Raw genomic sequence first — 23,120 nt, 5'->3', positions numbered from 1 at the left:
GGAAGTTTTTAATGTTTGTTCTTTTACTGTGGTTTTATAATTTGTTGGAAGCCACCCAGAGTGGCTGGAACAATTCAGGCAGATGGGTGGCACATAACTAACTAACTAACTAACTAACTAACTAACTAACTAACTTCTCTATTTCTCTCCCTCTGCAACAGCTTCAGTCTTGAACTCCATATTCCTTTAATATGCTTTCCCCCGGTGGAGTATACACCACAGAACATGCTCCTGCTCCTTGGTGCTCCTGTATTCAAGTCCTGCTTTCAGGGTTCCCAAAGGCATCCGTTTGGCCAATTTTTAAGAACAGGGCGCTGGACTAGATGGCACATTGGCCTGATCCAACAGGCACTTCTTAGATATGTAATATGCATAGCTGCCAAGTTATCCCTTTTTTAAAGGGATTTTCCCTTATGCTGAATAGGCTTCCTCGCGAGAAAAGGGAAAACTTGGCAGCTATGGTAATATGTAGGGGGCTGCTCTAACCACTTACCCTTTTCAGTTTACCAAGATTAGCTTCAGGTGGAGGTGTCCTTTTGTAAAGTTCTGGTCCTGGTAGATGAGGCAGGTTGTGTGCATGCTTCCAGTGTAACATCTGAAGCAAGAACTCATACATCTCTGACAAAATCAGAGATTGCTCACCTCTTCTCACCCCAAGATAATGGACCATGTAAACATCAGTGGGTGCATCTCTCCCTGTGAATTTGCCCCATTTTTTGGGGGGGGGGATGAAACAAAATCCCTGCATGTAAAAAATACTCCCACATGACAGGGAGAGAGAGGGGGGGGGTTTACTGTAGCATTTTCCCCATTTTGACAGTGTACTTCATCGTGGAGCTTTTTATGCGGGGGAGCAAAATATGAACTCCCCTGCTTTCTGCATCCTTAAGTGGTACAGTCTAGGACAGGCATCCCCAAACTGCGGCCCTCCAGATGTTTTGGCCTACAACTCCCATGATCCCTAACTAACAGGACCAGTGGTCGGGGAAGATGGGAATTGTAGTCCAAAACATCTGGAGGGCCGAAGTTTGGGGATGCCTGGTCTAGGATTCTGCTACCACAGTCTACCACTTCATTCTGAATAATGTATAGATTTGGATCTAAATGTTGATTGGGTAAAGTGTCTCCATAAAAGCCATTTGCGTGTTGTCATAGCACAATTGAGAACATTTGCCCAAACACTAACATAAATGGTCTGGTGTTATAACTGGCACCTCATTGTGGTTAAACTTTAGTTCTTGAGAGCGGTTAAGTATTTGGAGTGATATAACTAGGCCTATTAATTTAATGATGCCCCTGTGGTACGCCTTTTACAATCATCATTTATAGCAATCAGGAAATGGGTCACTGTGCAATTAGTGACATATATACAGAGACAAGCATTTCTATAAATGAAGCAGAAGTAGTAATTTCCTATCCTGAATGGCTAGGCCTTTTGTTTGACCATTTTCTGTGCAACTGCTGTGCAGCTTATTGATATAGGAAACATAGAATCATAGAGTTGGAAGAGACCACAAGGGCCATCCAGTCCAACCCCCTGCCAAGCAGGAAACACCATCAAAGCATTCCTGACAGATGGCTGTCAAGCCTCTGCTTAAAGACCTCCAAAGAAGGAGACTCCACCACACTCCTTGGCAGCAAATTCCACTGCCGAACAGCTCTTACTGTCAGGAAGTTCTTCCTAATGTTTAGGTGGAATTTTCTTTCTTGTAGTTTGAATCCATTGCTCCGTGTCCGCTTCTCTGGAGCAGCAGAAAACAACCTTTCTCCCTCCTTTATATGACATCCTTTTATATATTTGAACATGGTTATCATATCACCCCTTAACCTTCTCTTCTCCAGGCTAAACATACCCAGCTCCCTAAGCCGTTCCTCATAAGGCATCGTTTCCAGGCCTTTGACCATTTTGGTTGCCCTCTTCTGGACACGTTCCAGCTTATCAGTATCCTTCTTGAACTGTGGTGCCCAGAACTGGACACAATACTCCAGGTGAGGTCTGACCAGAGCACAATACAGTGGTACTATTACTTCACTCATTGTTAATGAGAGGAAAACATGTAATTTATATTGAATCCCTGAAGAATATAATCATTAATATCCCCCATTTCTATATTATAGCTTTAATAGGAGAGCTAAGGCTGCTGCCCGATTATACTTTTGTGGATCACTCATGTTTTGGAAGCTTGGTCTAAAATAAATACAAAGTGTGTTTTGAGCAGACGTAGGCAGGACAGGCTAGATATAGACACAAGTGGGAGTCCACAATATCTGGATGGATGTCTGAGGGTGGCACACTCAGGAAGGAGCTGCAGGACCCTGGACAGCTCCAAACAGATAATTTGCTTGGTCTACAACTGAGGCCTTTTATTTCTATCAGCCCAAGCTATCCCACAGAAACTTCATCCCCTTCCTGGAGAGCCTTAAAGGTGCAGTCCTCTGGTGCATCTCAGCCAGCTAATACATTGTTCTCTGCCAAGCCGGGAGTGGGGAACTCAAGTCACCTAGTGCAAAGGGAGTGGAGCAGTTCCTCCAAGGAATTTGATTCTGGACGCTCCAGTTTAGAGGTTCTGGCTCAGGAGGCTCCAGGATGGCAGGTTTGGATTTAGTATTGAGACCTGGTTCTGGGTTCAGCAACTCCACGTCGGTCGTCCTGACCAGGCTGGGTTCCTCTTCCTCTGTGTCAGAGTCGTGACAGCTGCTCAGGGTCAAGAGCATATACATATTCAATGGACACAAACTTGTGCATCTGCACAAGCAACCAGCCCAGTCAGTTTCCCCCTAAAAAAATGTGTTTGAGGGAAGAAAGAGGGTTTTGGAGGTCATACAAAAGCAGCCACAAACATTGTATTACATATGCAGGCCGTTTTTATGGACAACTGGGCATTTGGGATGTGTCCATTAGCTGAAGGGTGTGTGAATCCTGAAAGTTGCCCTGTAGCGTGGGATGGAGTTGCTGTTGTCTAGTTTCACTTTTCTTTCTTTCTAGTCATTTTGGCTTTTCCCTGGCAGGAGCAAGGAGCAGTTCTCCTGGCAAGCAACATTCTGTACTGTACTGTAGTGTCTGCCAATCATTGTCAAATGCTTCACTGCTGCTAGTGTAGTACAATATAGATGCCCAAGATTATGGTGCTGCTCCCCTAAAAGCTTCAGTTTTCTTTCCCTCTGTCACTGTGATCTCTTAGGTTATCCCTTGATGATTCCTTCTATGTGCCAAGTCTTTCCAGTGCACAGATTCTTAAAAGTCATGTCCACACTGCTTATTACTGGAGGTAAGCCCTTATTATGGTCCAGTTGATCTTGGTACAAAAACTATACATTATAAAATGTAATTTAAGGGAGGAACCCCCCCCCCAATTCTTTTTAAGATAACCAAATTCTATTTATAGTTGGTTATCATTTGGTATTCCTATCACATTCCTTCCAGGCAATTGCTGTTCCTAGGTCTTACGTAATTGTGCTCTAGAAACAGTGTGTGCCAATCAAAAGGTTAATAATTCTGCAAGGGGAGAGCAAGGACCAATCAAGGAAAGGCTCCAGACGTAGACTATTTTAAGTAATTGTGCTGCAACAGAGATGTAATGAGATGGTGATTATAGAGCTGATCATTTGTAATGGTCTAAAGCTGAAGATTTGGCTGGTTGTTTCAGATCAATATGTGAACTCCAGCCTTCCTCATCACTGCAGCTTCTAGCTGTGTGTGAGAACCTCTCCTCTCCAACCAATCTCTCTGCCAGTTTTCCTTCCTCTGTCAGAGTCTACCCTCTGGCATTTTCTCCTTTCTGTCATTCATCCGTACCACTTTTTCTTCCAACTCTCCTTTTCTAGGCTCCATTGCGTTCTTCAGACCTCCCTTTTCATGGACTTCTTCCTTCTTCTCTTTTCCTAGTGTAACAAAAGTTTCTTGGCCTATGTTTTACTTGATAAGAAGTCAATGAGATATAACTTTGTATTCCAAAGAGTTAATTATTAAAAATGCTTTTAAGACTTACTCATTGGAGTTAAGCACAAATCAAAAGTTCCCAGTCTATTCGGATGAATAGATCAGGCACTTTTGGTTTGTGTATTTTGTTTTGTGAGTTTGATGGTTGAACAAGAGTGGATAATTATGTAATTTATTATTTCTTAATCACAACATGATCAGCGGATATGGCTGCAACTTAGATTGTGATGAAGCCTATTTGCAACAAAAGACACCTATGTGAATGAGTTAAAGGACAGTATGAAATAAGGACAGGTTATTATTTTGAAGGGATCACGCTCTAGCTGAATTTATTTCATCTTCAATGACAGCCAGTATTTCAGCTTGGAATTTCTATATACAGTCAAAAGTGTCTGGCCTGGTGTTAATTGTTCTGTCTGAATTAATATGGCCATGTTATTTATTGGAACAGAACAATCAGACCCAGCTGCTGACTGTAGCATGGGGGGCCCATTTCAATTAACAGCCCTATCCTCCCAAAGGAGCAATTGCATGAAATGAGCAGCAGGCATACAGTGAAAACAGAGTGTCTGCCTTTCGGAGAACAAAGATAGTGTTTTGTGCAGGATAGAAGATAATCAAATACATCCTTTGTTGCACCACCTTACCTTTTGTCAAACCGGGGATAAATTTCCATTTGAAAACCAAGTACATTTACTAGCTTCATGGCAAATCAGAAATGCTGATGGGACAAAAGTCATCTTCTTTGTCTGAGGTCTGAAAAAATTGGCTGGATAACTAACTAAATTCTGAGCATGCTCAAAAGTTATGCTCAAAAAGGATTTGATTTTTTTGGGGGGGCATAACTTTCGCTGGCTTATGCCCTGTGTTTTCTTCTTTAAGGGTCTACCCCTGCCCTTTTCTCTGCTGTTTTGTAAATCTGTGATATGCCAGGTTTTGCTGGTGTGGTCACATTGGGACATGCCACTGTACTAGTGCTATACTGGGAGGTATGGCTGGCTGACATATTTAGCACTTGAGGTTGTGCCATTGGACTGATATAACAGTGCTTGTGTAAGATGAAGTTCAATTTTAGAACACCCCATTTGTCTTGGGGAAATGTCTACAGTCCATTAGAAGTGATTCAAAGAAGTAGGCATTATTCACTCCACTATGCCTTTTGTTGTTACTTTGACTCATTGATGATATAAAATTCTTCAGGGAGCTATTAATCCTTCTGCTACTGAAATGTTAGTAAATTTTGGTACATAGGGCATCACCTTCCTGCCTTTTATAGCACTGATAGTTTGTTGTGTCTCATCTCATAGCAGCATATTGCTTTTCCCATTAAGAGCTTCGATGTGGCCAATTTCATTGGCTTTTTCATTTGTGTTTCTTTAAAATCATGTTCTCTGGTGAATTATGAGCCAGTAAAACACCGGCTCTTTGATCAGAGCACATGTGTCTGGATGGTTGTTCAAGAATACTGCAATACTGTATATTCCAAGCAAAACAAACACACTAGGTGTCAGGGTGTAATTCAAGTTGTGCCGTATCAAAAGCACTGCAAAACATCATCTCTTGTCAGTTTTGTTTTTATTGGGTTAAAATACTCAACACAGTACAGTCAAACAGGAATAACTAAGCAAAATGGAAAAACTTCTTGAGGGGAAGAGGAAACAGTGATGATCCAGCTCACCCTATGTGAGCTAATATACAATTTAAAAATAATCTCTTTCATAAGTTTAAAAAGACATGAGCAGATTCAATCCATTATAAAATGAGGCATTTGTATATTGAGTTGAATGTCTGTAGAATCTAAAATGCAAGTGATTCAGTCAAGCAAATAATCAGGATCAGAAGTAGCATTATATTTAATAGCTAAACACACTACTTTTGTGAACAAATTGTGTGGTATTCCCCTAATTATATCCCTTTTTAAATTTCAGATATCCACAAGGCTTGCAAGTACTGTTGATGTGTTGCTCTGAGACTCAGAAAAACTTTGTAGTTCTGCTTAACTCCCCACCCCGTTGATTGTAATATGTAACTTATGAAATGGACATACTTTGACACTTTCACTTACATTAAATATTCCAGTGATTATCGTTTGCAGTTAGCTGAGGCATGAAAGCTTTTCTTTAGTGGATGTTTTCTTTATATTTTAATCCCACCCTCTTCTCAGTTTGTCATGTTGTAAAATATCATCAACACAGTAATAGCCCTAACACTCAGAGCCATCCCATGATATCTCTATCCCTGATGCAGATAAAATGTGTGACTTCCTGCTCTTCTGTGACAGGAATCGGGAATCAGCTTTGATTTCCTGCCCTTAGTCCTTGCTCCCTCTTCTGTCTTCTTCCAGTCAGATGGGCTGGAGACAGAACAGGAGTCAATCCATGATGGTTATCTGAGGTACAGCAATCACTGACGTTGGGTACCTCTGGTGTCAGAAGTTACGCTGATGGAGCAAAGGAGGCAAGAACAGCAAGCATGATCGTTTGCTGCCTTCAACTTGCTAATTGGTGAAAATGAAGTCCAACTGATCCTTTCTGAAAATGGTGTGAAATATTTGTCATTTGGAAGCATAAGCTGTTGCATACTTTCACAGAAAACACATCAGTAGTTTTTTTTTGGGGGGGGGAATTAAGCTGAGATTCCAAGTTGAAATTGGGACTTGTAGGCAATTAAAATCCTCTTTGTCGGAGGCTACCTTGAAAATGTATTAATTGGCACATGGCATTAACTGATACCTTGACATTAGAATAAAGCGAATAATTAGGGGGCAACTGAATTGCTTATGACCTTATTGTGAAATTACCCAGTTGTTTTCTCTCCTGGCTGGAGAACTCTTAGTTCACTGTGCATTGAACCATATCAGTATTAAAATTTAATATTTCCCTTTTCTATCAGAAGTGACCTGCAACAATTAAGCTACTGTGTGCATCTCTGAGGATGGGACTGATTTAAATATTGTAAATTTGACCAGCTCTTTACTTTCTCTGCTGCTACCAGAATGGAAAGGAAGGTGGCAAAAAAAACAAAAAACAACCCAGCAAGATTTGGTATAATACCATTATTTGGGATGTACCGCTTTTCGAAAATGACTTAACCTCTGCCTCTGTTGCTAGGACAACTAATGGATATAATTGGAAAAATCTATGTTAAAGAGACACAGGGTGTGAATGAGTAGAGGAGCTGAAGAATTTTTGAAGTGTTATGGTATAATGATGGAATTAATGGACTGAAATGCTATATGAGCAAATTGTATTCCTCCAACACTTCATATTTTAACTCCCAAGCTTGCATTTCCCCCTCAAATTGTTGATCCTGTATCTCAAGCTTATAAGTACTCTATGGAAAGTTCCTATAAAAACACAGGTTCATTTAACACACCAATGTAATGCTTAATAACCTGCAATATAATCTGAAAATTGCAACACATTCTCCTGGGATTAAAAATAATGTCTCTAATGGCATTTTCACATGGATTCATATTGACCCACAAAAGAGTTAAGAATTAGATCATACCATATAACTCTATCGAATTTTTAGACAGGGTCCACGACAAGCATGCTTTCTTTGACTCTCTGTTCATTATGTTTCAAGATATTTAACTGACCTGAAATCAATGAAGCTGTGTTGGATTTCTTGAAAAGATGTAATGGTAAAAAGAGAAAGAAGATCTCAAAAAAGGGGTTTTGGTGTGTTCAAAGATCTAAGGATCCAGTCCCAGTCATGCCAAAATCTGAAATGTTGACTACTCTTAAATAACGCTTATGGAAAAGTGTTGCTTCCTACACATTTTCACCCCAACATTAAACTACGGTAGCTGTATTTGTCACTTGATAGCAGTACCAGGACATGTTTGTGTGTTTCGTTTGGGGATCCTAGGATTACTGACCAAACACTTGTACATTTGTGGAGAAATATTTGTGCCTCAGTCCAGTGTGACATGTGAACAAGTCTATTAATGATGACTAGGGCTATCTTTTTGGTGGTAGCCTTATTTTGCAATGCTTATTTATGAGTGCTGGTGCTGGCTAGTAGCTTTGGAGTTTTGCTGTCCTTCAGGATTTAGATAAGGAAAGTATCAGTGTCTCTTCTTTCTGTCCCCTAGTTCGAGAAATACTTGTATCCAAATGGTTAATAAATCACTTCATGTACCTGAGCATTAGCGTGGAAAGATAAGTGGTACAAATATTCTTATGTTTTCTGAGCTAGCAAAGACACGCTCCCTAGAAATACAGCTGATAGCAGTGGATTATATGAGATAGCAGGCTAGCACAAAAAGAGTCCTTTCTAATAAGAATAATAAAAAGCATGTAATGGCTTAGAAAATGAGACAAAAGTGCTAATTTGTTTGCAGAGCAAGCTGAAGCAAAATCCACAAGAGAGAGAGAGGAAACAATGTGAAAAATTAGAATGTAGGAAAAGTAATATTACAAAGTGTGTCAAAGCACCCACAGATACGGTCAGTACAAATGAATAAAAGAGGAAATGAGTGGTTTTCTGTGTTTGCCATTGGTGGGCAATATGTTTGGTGTGTTGGGTTGTTGCTAGTATGGTTTCTTGCTTTAAATCATGTATTAAATCATGTAAGAACCATAAAGCCGTTATACAAATATATGGTGGCATCGCTCTTGGAGCACTGTGTACAGTTCTGGTTGCTGCCCCTCAAAAAGGGAACCAGAAAGCTGAAAATGGTTAAGAAAATGGTTAAGAAATGCTTAAGAAAATGATCATGGGGCTGGAGCAACTCCCTTATAAGGAAAGGCTACATTTTAGTTTAGGGGGGAAATGAGCGAGAGGGAGATGATGATGATGATGATGATGGTGATGATGATACTGGTTGGGTTTCCCCAGCCATTCTGGGTGGCTTCCAACAAAATATTAAAATATAATAATTCATCAAATATTAAAAGCTTCCCTAAACAGAGATGTATAAAATAAAGCACAATGTAGAGACAGTAGTTGGGGATATATTTTTTCTCCCTCTCTCACTTGGGGTCATCCAGTGAAGCTAAATGGTGTTGGATTCAGGACAGACAGAAGTTCTTTTTCACCCAGTGGACAGTGATGGCTGCTAACTTGGACAGCTTTAGAGGGGAGTCAGACACCTTCATGGTAGATCAGGCTGCCAATGGTTGCTAGTCATGATGGCTATGTAATGCTTCTAGTATCAGAGGCAATGTGCTTCTGAATACCAATTGCTGCAGATCATGAGCTAGAAAGGAATACTGCACACGTGTCCAGCTTGAAGGATTCGACTAGGTGCGTCTTCGATCCAGCTGGGCCCTTCTTAACAGTTGTGCGCTTTCCCCTTGGAGTAGATGGACAGTAGCCATGTACCAGGCCACTGTGGTAAATGAGATGAGCAGTAGCAAGCCCATGGCCTTTCAAAAGGCTAAAAACTGAATAGCTTTTTTTATGAGGAAGTGGGTTAGGTAGGATATAACAGAGGAAAGAGGACAAATGTAGGAGGCAAGCAAATGAATGGGTAACAATGGCTCTTAACTGGCCCCACACCCATGGATTACTGTATGTGATGTTGGACCACTTAATAAAGTAATTTTCTTCACTGCCAGCACCATTATCAAAACCAGGGCTATGTTATGAGTATCATGGTCCCTAGGCTACTAAGGCAGGTTCCTTTAACTGATTCATTTTTAGGGAATAGATAGTAGATTGCAGCAGCACTGTGTTATTCTGTTGGATAACCCCAGCCCTGGTCAAAACAGACTTGATCTTCATTGTCAGAAGAAATAAATTGGGTGCAAATCCCAACTGTTCTGTAGACCACAGTTTGAGGAACATTGTACCCAAGAATCTGCAGAAATGAAATATTCCACTTAAAATGGTAAGTGCCTAACAACAGGGACCTGTCTTTAGTTTACATTGCTCAGTAAAGCACCATATATACACTGAAGGTGCAATATAAATAATACTAAATGCTTCTGCAACAACTTGAATGAATGCTCATCTTAATTTCTTCTTGCTGGTATCCTTGACATTTTCAGTTTTCAAAAAAAGATTTTCAGTTTCAAAAATAAAGATGCACCAAATTTAATTTATATTAATCTGTCCAATGAATATTTCATGTGAAAGTTTAAACAAGATTGACTCAGTGGTGCATTCTGCTATCTGCATAATGGCAACTGTTAATGCTATTTCGTGGAGCTAAAGCACACCTGTTGCTCCAGGACTTGTCTTACTGGGTTAAATGACAGCCACAACTTACAAGCCACCCCCTACACAAAGGGTAGGTAAAATACCACAAAGGGTGGTAAAATACCACAATCCTGCCTGAAAAGGACCCAAAGAAAGGACCTATCATTAAGTAATTCAGACTCAGAATAGTCTGGAAAATGAACACCATGTTATAAGAAGCAGCTGGTTATGAAAAGATCAAGTTTTGGCTTAATTCCAGTTCTCAGTATTTGTTGCTTAAGGGTTTCAAGGTTAAATGGGACCAGACAATCAGGAAAACGGTTCCTGAATTTTAATTGGATGACTACTTCACTCCATAGTTGGCCTGCCATCCAAAAGGAAAAAAGAAATGAATAAAATGAACCTGGTAACAGATGTACACATGAGATCTATAAGATCTCTGTATATCTGAAAGATATATGTATTACCATATGTCTTACTGTATATGTATGCACTACTGAATACAAAATGAATGTATTACTAAAAAATAAATATCTAACATGACTACCACTTTCCTTTATTTTGCTAGGTAAAGACTTTTAATAATATTTTAATAATAATATTTATAGACTCATTGAAAATGGGACAGGACAAACTGTTATGAAGTGATGGACAAATTTAAACTTTACAAGAAGTTCTGCGGGGTTACTTTCTTTTAATAATATGAAGCAGCAATGTTTTCACATGAAATGTTACCAATGGGAAAACAGTTTTGTGTAGATGTCCAAATCCATTGCTAGGTATTAAGAGTTACCTCTTCTCTTTAAATACAGCTACATCTGTATTGAAAATTTAAGAGGATGGCTGAAGTTGATGATTTTAGCTGTTATTGTACTTCATTTTATTAAGGTTTTTTTATTATTATTATACTGTAGTATACTTTTGATAGTGCAAGCTATCGTTGAGCAATGTGGCAGAGTTCTTTTTAACAACACACACAAATATGCATAAAGGCATGTGTAGATACAAATATTTTTTAAAAAAATTCATATATAATCAATAAACTGCCGCATTGGGTCTCCTTTGTTAGGCAAAAATAAGAATAAAATTCCAAATGTATCTAACACTAAAAAATGATTTTCTTAATATTTCTGTAAAAGCATGGTCTGGCATATTTTCAAATAACTAAAAAAGTAATTTAAGAGGCGTTCTGTTTTGCAAAATGTTGCATATTAGGCAAAAATAAAATAAAATAAGAGTATAGAAATGGATGGAATAGCCTTCAGGAATCAGCTGTGGTGGCTGCATGAGGCATCTCTCATACGGTAGCTTTTCTAGCAAGTGCAAGAATTAATTAATGCCATCTATCCTTCTGCCTCTGACCTCAGGTTGTCATAGTCCGTTTTCCCACTCATTGATCTGTAATATAACCTTCCATTTCCTGCAAGAGCTGTTAAGTAAAAGAAAACGCATAATGGTTGTGCTCCTGAACCACCATGACACCTGCACACTGCTGGGGGGGGGAGGGTGGCACATGGGAAGACTGGAAAGAGCATCAGCAACTTGCACAGTTGAAATGATGCACTGTCATATTTTCGGTCTCAATTTTCAAATTGAGAAAAATGTGGAATATTTAATAACCATCTGTTTGAATAGTATTTTTCCCATTGTTCAAAACCAACACCAAAAAGAGTGTCCCTCTCTACCACCTTCTTCTTCTTCTTCTTCTTCTTCTTCTTCTTCTTCTTCTTCTTCTTCTTCTTCTTCTTCTTCTTCTTCTTCTTCTTCTTCTTAAAATGCTCTCTCTATTAGCACCTAAGTGCATTGTCATCCCAAGGGCAAGCATGAAAAGTATTCATTAAACTGAAACTAATTCATCTCCTCTGTCTTCTTTTTTTTTTAAAAAAAAAAATCTGCTACCAAAAGCAATATATTTTGTATGTTTAGGCAGACTAAAACAGCAGCTGCTGATGGCTCCCTACAAAACAAAATGAGCAAAATTATCAATTTCCGTAACTCTCCTTATCTAGAACCAGAGGAAGCTGCTGATCATTATGGCCTGAATGCTTTGTTTATACAAATATTTGAATGAAGCATAGGTGTCTCTCTTGAATGAAGCATAGGTATCTCTCTAGAAAGCCTGGCACAAGCAGACTCGGCCCCGGAAGTTGGACAACAAGACCCAAACATATGGCTCCTAACCACTACTACATGGTAGTTTTCTGGAAGTCGGAGCTACTGGGCTCATTATGCGCCTGCACTGCGGATGGCCAAAGGGTGATATTATAATTCAGGATGGATCTAGGGTCAATAAAGGGCCAATTGCATTCCACCTGGTCTGATAAAGCTACTGATTCTGCCATGACATTTTAGTCTCAGCAACTTGTGGTTAAGGTGTGGGCAGAGGTGTTTTTAGAGCTATTCCAGATGTCCTGTTTGCGGAGTATTCTTCCTGATTTGTAAGGTGGGCAAATGGTCCATTGCTTAGCTGCAGTTGCGTAGTAAGGTATACACAATTTAGGCAATCTACATATGCAATGGGTTTATTTATAATCCCAGGGAACCTCAGGCAACATACATGTGGTTCCCAGGCACTCACCTATCCTAGCACTGACCAGACCTATAGACCTGCTTAGCTTCAGTAAGGTGGTAACCTGTCAAACAGCAAAATCTTTCCCAGGCTATACCATTTCAGGCTGCAGTCTGAGGGTTGGACATATGAATGTGCTTCCAACAGAGATATGGATGGGAGAAGCAACCCTTTCTGCACATAGAAAAATAGCATGCCAAGATTCCTTTGTCTTGCCGTGGTAAAAATATATATAGATTACCTCTTGTTGTTTTCTTTTAATGCATACTAAGAGTCTTTAATGTAATGTAAGCTTATGTTCAAATTATTTAACACAAACTTACCCATTTGCAGAGAAGAATGTTATCATTCTAAGTTGTTTAGTCAATCTGATTTTTAGTCTGATTTCTAGCCTTTAGGTAGGACAGAGTCACTGCCCCAAACCAGCAATTTTTCACCTGGTTTCCTGACCCATTAATCCTTTTCTCCTTTCAGATTTTCTCTCACCATCATGGTTTTTCTGAACTGTGGAGGCGGGGGCTACTGGTTCTTTGAGCACGCTGCGTGGAATGGTAGGGGACAACTTCCCATTGCATTTGCTGCATCCCTAAGCACTTCATACAAATCAGCAAACTCATTATTGATCTCCAAAAGAAACAGGAATTAATAAGGCCTACCATATCCTCTGTAGGTAAAGAGTATTTAACAATGAACTCTGCTTAAACTTCATAAAAGCCTCTTCAGCAAATCAGCAGGAAAAAATATTGATCTTAAAATAAGCATGTGAATGCTAATTGTATTTTGCCTTTCCACTGGAGGACCATTACTTTATTTAGCTGGAGTTCATCCTTTAATTTTATTGTCTCAGTGCATTGTCTATGAGGCCATTTTCTTTAGGTTTAAGCAAGGTCTGTAACAGCTCCGTTTTGCTGACCCTTCCTTTTTTGCAAGGAGTATATTGACTTCTGAGAGCTAGAGAAGCTTTTAAGATCATGTTACAGTCACCCCAATCTGAGTTACATATTGTGTAACAATGGTTTCCTGTTATTGGGCTCTCGGTTAAATGGATTAGCATGATGCCAAGTACAATAATTGCCTCGCTCTGTATTTTAGCTCAGAAATCAATTGGCGGTACTTCTGAACTGCCATCTTCATAACACAGGCTTTAATTACATGCACAGTTTAATCTGGGAAAACCACACGTCTTTTCCAGTCCTGCTTCAGTCACAAGAGTATTGGTTTGGTGGATCTCCTCTTACAACTTGTCAACACTCAACAAATGTTTCTTGAAATATTCCTCTGTCCCTGCCAATTGGCACTGGCCCACCGACTCTGTGAAACAAAGTTAGATATATCTTCATCACTTTTGTGTTGTGAAGTTACTGAACAGGGAAAAGAGCCTACTAAAAATGAAGGGTCATTCATTTCATAATATGTTGTCCTCACTTCCTAATGTGTATGTTGACTGTTATATACACTTGCATGGCCATTCACATGTTACCGGTACATAAAGTCTGACCAGCTGGGGATTCCAAGCCAGGCATAATCTCCCAGTCATTCATAGTGGCTTGCCAAGTCCTTGACAACTCTTCTGTTTTTGAGGTCCAGGCAGGCAGCAAAATTAGAGTTATAGGGCTCTGGATTGCTTGCCATACATGGCTAGTGGGCTGTGTTTGACTTGGTGTGCCATAACCTGGGCAGGGTCTGTGCTTTATGACATGGGACCCATCTGCACTATCTGAACTCAGAACAAATGAAAGAAGTAAAGAAAACTTACATAAATATGCTTACTCTGCATAAAAGGTGTAGCATATTTGCCTTATTCAGAAGCCAAACATAATTTGTGCTAGAGTCAGAATATTTTTGCAAGGATTATTGTGGTAGCAGGAGGCAATAATAATGATTGGAGGATGTGTAAACTTACAAATGCTGTGGTATTTGCAAACAATTCTAGTATGCTTCCAAATGCATTCATATGGCCATGAGGACTAGCAAGATGCTGTGCCAGACATCAGATCCATTTTCTTGTTCTTATCTACCACATGAATTGGTAAACTGTATTGTGAAACTATCAGCATTTTAAAATCATGGTTGTGTTTTCATTATAGGACTGACAGTTGCAGATCTGGTCATGCCCTGGTAAGCTATCAAAAACTGCTCAGCAATATCCTTTCTTTCTGCTCTGATAAATTCTTTGAACTGGTTCACACATGCATGGATATCACTTGATTATTTTAATCTTAATGCCTTGTAGTTAATATCAATGGATTTAAATGAATCAGGGCAGTCTCGAGCAGGTCACGCGCCCTGGTGCTGAGGGGCGGAGATCGCTCCGGCGCCCCCACCCCCGCAGGGCGCAGCATGGTTTCCGCGCGGCATGGTTTCTGCCTACTGGCCAGGTGCCCTGGCTCACCGCGCCACCGGGGGTCTATCTAGAGCTGGCCCTGAAATGAATAGCAGGTTATGTGAAAAGGCCAATTTTCTTACCTTCCTGGTCACTTTGAGGGATTTTGCTATTTGCTTTAGTCTCACACTTAGGACTTTGCCCAACAGTAAACCCATAATTTACACAGTATGATCAAGGGATCACACCTAAAGCCAAAACCACGTACAATCAAAGCCCATTGGGTTCTGTGACAGGTGGGATTACCAGTCATTTTTCCTGGAACCCTGCCCTCTTTCCACTCCTTGACAATATAATAATATTGCCACACAAGTAAAACTGAATGCACACAACTTAAATGTGCATAAATTATGGACTTACTGTATTGGCAAAACTATAATTTGACACTTGTAATCTGCATAGGCCTGACAAGTGATGGAACAGAATCCCTTCTTCTTCATAACAGCCATTTTCTTGATCAATAACCCACTCAGACTAGTAGCCTTTTTCTAACATGAAATTTCCTTTTCCAAACTATTTTTTCCTGTTCAAATCAGCATTAAAACTTAATGCTGAATAGAATGAAGGTATCTTGGTCATGTTTCTTAGGTTAAAGGTCAATGTAACTGTCAGGGGGACTCCCTACAAGGAGCCACCCCCAGTCATCCTGACCAGCACTTCGCCCAGCGACAGCACAAGCAGCGAGTCGGGAGGAGGGAATGAGGAATGGAGCGGTTTGGAGAGAGGTTCTCAATGAGGTGTCTGAGCCCTGGCAACACTATGGAGGACAGAGAGTGCAGGAAGGGCTAAGAGATGTATCTGAGCCCTGGCACTGCTCTGGTCGAGGGTCAGCGGATGAGGGACTCAGCGAGACATCGGAGCCCAGGTGCTGCCCCAGCCAGCAAGAGGGGAAACCTCTCCTTCTGGCGCCCGAATTGAGGCTCGTGCCCACACGTAAGGTGAAGGGGCAGCGTTTTGGGGTGCCCAGGCTTTTATGCTGGCCGAAAAGCAGGAGGCAGCCATTGCCGGGTTCTGAATCGGACTTGGCGGTCATGTTCTCTGTTATCTCTGCACTGTAAATAGTATGCACAATAAAACTCTTAAAGACAGTGCGGACTGGAGCATCTTTACTCGAGAGTAGCCGCAAGAATCCCCTGACTGTAACCTTAAATAATTTTGCTTTCTGTTACAGCCAGTGATATATGATGGGCAAATTCTTAATACTTCTGAATTCCGTGATTAATAATAACATATAATGTTAGTCTTTGTTCCAAGATGGGTGCATATAGAGCTTTCTCGGCAACTTAGATGCAATTAAAAATTCCAAGCGAGGCATTCTGTTCCAAGTCAGAGTCTCTATGTCCTAAATCCTAGTAACTACATTCGAGATATTTGAGCTTCCTCTGTGCCATATTTTCCCCATCTGTATCAGTTTGTCAAGGCAAAAGCTATCTAAACAGTCATTCTCTCCAACATCTATATATGACTGTCAAAATACCCTAACTCAGCAAGCATCCTATCAGCATCATATCCCCTTCCCCATTTTGGTCCAGTCACCAGGGGGGTATTTATTTTTGCTTCAGCAATAAAAAACCCCCCAAACCCCAACAAATCTAATGGAGTTTATTTAGACCCCCTTGCTTTAAGTAAGCAAGTTTTTAATCTATCGTGTGCATTCCTGTAATGTAAGGTTGATGTTAATGGGTTGTAAAGTGGGTAATAATTTTCTTACTGGCCCCTTCAATCAGATTAGATCATGTTATTGACCATGCTGTTCGTTTTATAACCACAATCATATTGTGGAGGAAGATCTTTGGCAAGTTGCACATTTATAAGTGCCCATTAAGGCAAAGAATGACAGATTTGCACATTTGGCATTTTTTAAAAAAATGTCTTTTCCCTGAAGACTGTTTTCCTCTCCACATCCTGAATTAGCATCTTTACATCCGTCTCAGGTTTTCATGCTGTTCAAACAATAGCTGATTGTTCAGAACACTTATTTTATAAGGCAAAGTTGTTAGTCACACACACACACACACACACATATATATATATGTATATATATATCCTCTTTGAGCCATTTTGCTTATGTTCATTTTCTTGCTCTTTATTCCCCCTTTCAGTGTCTTTACTTTTGTTTAAATAATGTTGCAGTATTTGTTAAAACGTCCTCCTAAGATAGCCTCCACTGAACCCCAAATTATATACAATCCTATTCCCTCTCTGACTTCCCTTTTTTCATCATATTGAAAAAAGTTACCAATTACTTCATTAATTATTTCCATTTCATGTTCACTTCAAAGTAATGGTGTATTTAATTTAATAGTATATTTAATTATGCTTTCACCCATGTTTCAACCTCTATATTGAAGTTTTAGTTTAAACTCAAATAAATTCTCCAATAATTTGTCTAATCAACTTTTAAAGCTATGTAAGCCGGTAGTTTTTTCCACATCTTGTAGTACTGAATTCTACCAGCCAGCTGGTTTATTAGGAATTTTGTGCCTATTAAACTGCCAACTATTTAAAAAAGAACTTTTAGTTCATTAATCTGTGTTTTGACTGAATTAATTGATTAGATGTAAATCAATTTATAGATTATTTACAACATTTCCTCTGTCCTCTGGGCAGTTTACAAAACTCAGTAATAAAATAAAAAAATGCAAGCAAAATAAATTTAAAAGCAATAAAAAACAATAGTACGTAACCAACAATGTAAAAGTAAACACAAAGCTAGCATAAATCAATATGGCAAAGTTACCATTCATTAGAACTAAATGCAAACTTTGTTCTTTGTATGTATTAGTTTTATAACTATTTCACAATAAAACTATTACCACGCACCAAAACCTGCCCCTTTATTCTGGACACATCAGCTGCTCTCATCTATTCACGCCACAGCTCTCAAAAACAGACTTCTTCTCTTTATACATGATTGGTTTAGACCAGGCACCCCCAAACTTCGGCCCTCCAGATATTTTGGACTACAATTCCCATCTTCCCTGACCACTGGTCCTGTTAGCTAGGGATCATGGGAGTTCTAGGCTAAAACATCTAGAGGGCCGCAGTTTGGGGATGCCTGGTTTAGACCTAGTCTTCTGCTGTCATCTCGGATTTGGCCTTTTGCCATTCCTGATATTAAAAGTAAATTTAAAAGAATGACTCTCCAACTGATGAATGTTGCGTTACTGGTTGCTCAAATGGATATATCCAAGGAAGACTAGCTGGAACAGTTCTTTCACTGAATCACTAGCCCTAATACTGACTTCCTCTTGCATACAGAGCAGGAGGCTGCTAGCATGTTACTATAGCTCCCAAGCTCTAGGAGACAATCTACAGGCGTTTCCACAAGGGCAAGGGACCATTTCCTCTGCCACAGCCCTCTTAGCCAACAAGGCAAGCTGCTTTTAAATCTGAGTTGTAGTTTGTCTCATCTACTAGGAAATGTGATTTTTTTTTTCTAGAAAATGATTGTATTTACTTCAGGAACACCCATTTTGGAAGTGTGAGATGAAAATATACAGTATCCCCAAACAAATGCCCATTCATCCTTACCTTCCTTGTCAATGGAGATTTTACTTAGGCGAATGGAGTCCAATAGTTTTGAATGGAAAGGAAATCAATGAATGTATGGTTTGAGTTGGGTTTTTGACAAATCCTTTATGTTTATAGGTTTGTTTTCATCATTGGCACATCAGTAGCACTGGCTTTCCATGCGATGATGAAAAGAGGAGTGAGCCGTATCCAGCTCTTGCGTAAATTGACCTGGAGAACTGTGATCTTACTCTTGATGGGACTCTGCTTCCTTAACTACGGACCAAGAGATGGTCCATGTAAGTATAATTGCCTTTCGGTCATTAGTGTTTTTTATCATACATTCACGTACAATATCCACACTTATCTTTCCTCTGTGCTTTCCAGGCACTGACTGTGCTTTAAATCTGTATGGCCAAGTGTCCCCCGCTTCCCCCCCTTTTTGCTGTGGAGCTTTGCTGGCCCTGGCCCCAGTGTCTCTGTCCAGTTTTGGTTGCTGCAATTAATATCCTTCTTAAAGCCGCAACATGACCAGAGGAGGGAGACCAAGATGATAAGAGTCTGGAAACCAAACCTTATAAGGAATGGTTGAGGGAATTGGGTATGTTTAGCCTGGAAAAGAGGAGACCGAGAGGAGATATCCATCTTCAAATATCTGAAGGACTGATACATGGAGGATGGTACATGCTTGTTTTCTCCTGCTCTGGAGGGTAGGATCCGAACCAATGGCTTCAAGTTACAAGAAAGAAGATTCTGACTAAACACCAGGAAGAGCTTTCTGACAGTAGGTGATGTTTTACAGTGGAATGGACTCCCTCAGGAAGTTTTGGAGATTCTGTTTCATTTGAGGTTTTTAAGCAGAGGTTGGATGGTCATGGATGATTTAGTTGAGATTCCTGCATTTCGGGGCGTGTGTGGACTAAATGACCTTTGGGATCCTTTCCAACTCTACAATTCTATGATGCCTGTTCCCTCCCCAATCTTCTTGTGTTTAGAGAGAAGGTTCCTGATAGCAAGGAGACTTGTAACATGTTTGCAACCCACTTCAGATCATCCTGCTCAGAAGGGGAAAGCGAAGAGCCTCCATGTGGTCTTTTGAATTCATGAACAGGACTATTATTTTCCCCAATGGTGCATTATTATCTCCAACTGCAGACAGAAAATCTAGGCTTTAAAAATAACAAATGGTTAAAACCATTTATTGAGTGGGGGACCCTACTATGCTTTCTAAAAAGAAGCCCCTGGTGATTTCTCTCTCTCTTGGTCTTTTGAGCAATAGTTGCTATAGTTTTATTTGTTTGTTTTGCTAAATACACAACAATCTGCAACAGCAAATTACATCTTTGCATTCACCAGCAGAACAGCTAGTTATTGCCTATTAAAGCCTCGGCAGCTGGTGCTGGGCACGTCAACTGTTAACACTTTTCTGCTTTCAGCAAAAATGGCTTGCTAATTTAGTTTGGCAAAACAGAGAGGTACTTTTAGTGACAATAATCTGATCTGGAGACTTTTAGAAACAACAATTACCAGACCGGAGGTGTCTCATTTCTGCTGCCCCCAATGGCAAATCCTGTAAGCACTGGAAGTATTTGGGAAAGGCAGCAACAGTCATGGTGGCATAACACCCTGTGTGGATTGTTTATTCATCAGAATGCTTTCTTTTCTCTCTCTCTCTCTCTTTTGGCTGTTACATGCAGCATCCATTTTCCAGCAGAAACCAAAGACAGCTCTCTTTATGCAGCCCAAGGGAAGGGAGAGAAATGAGAAGGAACCAAGAACTTGGCACTTAGATTAGATATGTTTGTGATTTTTAATTTTTGTGTGTGGCAAATCTCTGCACTTCAGTACTGCAGGATAGCCAGTTCCAAGTGCTGAGTACTTATGGAGCTATTGTGGTATCGGCTTTCAAATCCCGATCTCTACCCCTGAAATGCATTATGTTCTTGACAGTTGCCCTTTTAAATCCACAGTGTAGTGCAGTTGGGGGTCGCACATATTTCTTCCTAATCACCAGTTTCTGCTTTCTTTAAAGGAAGAGCTTAATAATGGAAGCCTTAATAAAGTTCTGTATTTGCAGGATTCTGAAGCTGGAACCAGAATAGATGTATGATCGCCTCTGTAAAGGACGGCACTGTGGGTGGGTGGTATTCAAATAGGTTTTTCTCAGAGTGTTGGCATCCATTTGTCTTGGGAGGAGTGTGCCTCTGTGGTATAGCAGGGCAGAATGTAAGAGACAATCGCTGTCTTAAAACCTCCAATCCAACTCAAAATATTCAATTAAATATATTTTCCTTCAGCTTCTAGCATAGCAATAATAACACTCCTCCTCCTCCTGCTTCTTCTTCATCATCATCATCCTTGTGTTACTTTTACAGGATTTACAGAGTAATCTCAGGCCTGTTTGCTTAGATGTGCTACTGTGGGAAAAACCAGAGATGTGTTCAAGAAAATTGGAGATATGAAAGGAACATTTTGTACAAAGATTACCATAATAAAGGACAAAAGTGAAAAGGACCTAACAGAGGCAGAAGACATCAAGAAGAGGTGGCAAGAATACACAGAGGAATTATACCAGAAAGATATGGAGGTATCGTACACCCCAAGTAGTGTGGTTGCTGACCTTGAGCCAGACACCCTGGAGTCAAATGGGCCTTAGAAAGCACTGCTAATAACAAGGCCAGTGGAAGTGATGATATTCCAGCTGAACTATTAAAATTTTTAAAAGATGATGTTGTTAAGATGCTACACTCAATATCCCAGCAAGTTTCGAAAACTCAGCAGTGACCAGAGGATTGGAGAAGATCAGTCTATAACCCAATCCCAAAGAAGGGCAGTGCCAAAGAATGCTCCAACTACCACACAATTGCACTCATTTCACACGCTAGCAACGTTATGCTTAAAATTCTACAAGGCAGGCTTAGGCAGTATGTGGACCGAGAACTCCTAGAAGTGCAAGCTGGATTTCGAAGCGGCAGAGGAACCAGAGACCAAAGTGCAAACATGTGCTGGATTATGGAGAAAGCTAGAGAGTTCCAGAAAAACATCTACTTCTGCTTCATTGACTACACAAAAGCATTTGACTGTGTTGACCACAGCAAACTATGGCAAGTTCTTAAAGAGATGGGAGTGCCTGATCACCTCATCTGTCTCCTGAGAAATTTATATGTGGGACAAGAAACTACAGTTAGAACTGGATATGGAATAACTGTTTGGTTCAAAATTGGGAAAGGAGTACGACAAGGCTGTATATTGTCTCCCTGCTTATTTAACTTATATGCAGAATTCATCATGCGAAAGGCTGGATTGGATGAATCCCAAACCGGAATTAAGATTGCCAGAAGAAATATCAACAACCTCAGATAATGGATTGTATAGCATATCCTCCAAGTGCTCCGATTGTTCAGGCACAGTCCTGGAATTATGAAAGTTTTCCTGGCTTCTGATTTGATCCTGGAATGTCCCTATTTCCCCTGCCACTGCTGCCATTGCTGAGGTCAAGGAAGAGGATGAGCCCGCCCTTGTTCCAAGAAATGGTGGCGGTGGCAGTGGCATCTGCTAGGGAGTATCCCATTGCCTCTCCATGGGCACCACTAACTGGCCTTCTCCCTTGGGCAGTTTGCAGCAATTGCTGGGGCAAGGAGAAAAGGCTCCGCTCTGTGTGATACATTGGCTCTGAGGTGCAGGCAGAGGGCAGGGCTGCCCCAGGTGGGAAGAAAGAGGAAATGGAGCAGAGTGCAAGACATCTTGATTTAAACACACACACACACACAAACCTTTGTGCATCCGCGTCTAATCTTGCCCCTTTCTAAAATTTACTTATTGGTGTGTGTTTTTCTTTTTGTAAAGCTACCGATGTATAAAATTAAATAAAGGAGTTTTCTCAGGACAATGGAGGGCAGATGTGCTGTGTCTCATTGGTGTAGTTGTGGTGGCACTTGCCCTTCTTCTGATAGGAAATGCTCTGTGGGGGACAATGACAAAAAGAGGGGGCTTGATGAATGCTAATTGGAGGGGAGTGAGATTATTTTCATTTGAGGAATGTCGGAGGGTATGCTATAGTACTGAAAAGAACAGTGTTCCGAATGGACCTTCGTAAGTCGAAAAATTCGTAAGTCGAAGCCAATGGGGAATTTTTTAAAAAAAACCGTAAGTCAAAAAAATCCTATCTAAACCGCATCCAAAATGGCGGACGGAACTCTGTTCGTAACTCGAAACATTCGTATGTCGAGTCATTCGTAAGTCGAGGTACCACTGAATTTGAAAGCAGTGAAAACATTAGTAAAGAAAAATATTTAACAGTTAAGAATTTGTAGGATAAGCTTTATTATATATTCCAGATATTGCTATTTGTGCTAGACCACAAGGCAGCTACCCCTGCCGTAGCATAATTTGGGGAGAGGCCTTCACCTGAGCGAAATTCAGAATTTTAAGCGTGAGCAACAGGAAAATAATCTTAAATGTAGGAAGTTTCTCTTTTGGAAAGCTTTGCGTCTGAGCCCTACAGGTCTAGAATTATGAATTTTAAGCCTCCAGGTTATATTTTATTATCTTCCTGATCCACTACC

The 23,120-nt window shown here is 40.3% G+C and overlaps 1 protein-coding gene across 5 annotated transcripts in view; it reads left to right on the top strand.

Annotated features, from left to right (window-relative positions):
• Positions 1-23,120, top strand: part of LOC118096362 (heparan-alpha-glucosaminide N-acetyltransferase-like) — a 179,474-nt gene that overhangs the window by 89,440 nt on the left and 66,914 nt on the right. For all 5 annotated transcript variants that reach the window (XM_035138107.2, XM_035138109.2, XM_035138106.2 and 2 more), the window contains 3 exons: positions 13,134-13,210; positions 14,747-14,777; positions 18,694-18,854. In XM_035138107.2, coding sequence (XP_034993998.2) covers positions 13,134-13,210; positions 14,747-14,777; positions 18,694-18,854 — 269 coding nt within the window. The remainder of the gene's footprint in view (positions 1-13,133; positions 13,211-14,746; positions 14,778-18,693; positions 18,855-23,120) is intronic.

The sequence above is a fragment of the Zootoca vivipara genome, chromosome 5, assembly GCF_963506605.1.
Source record: "Zootoca vivipara chromosome 5, rZooViv1.1, whole genome shotgun sequence".
NCBI lineage: Eukaryota > Metazoa > Chordata > Lepidosauria > Squamata > Lacertidae > Zootoca > Zootoca vivipara.
This window is presented reverse-complemented; position numbering and strand designations above follow the sequence as displayed.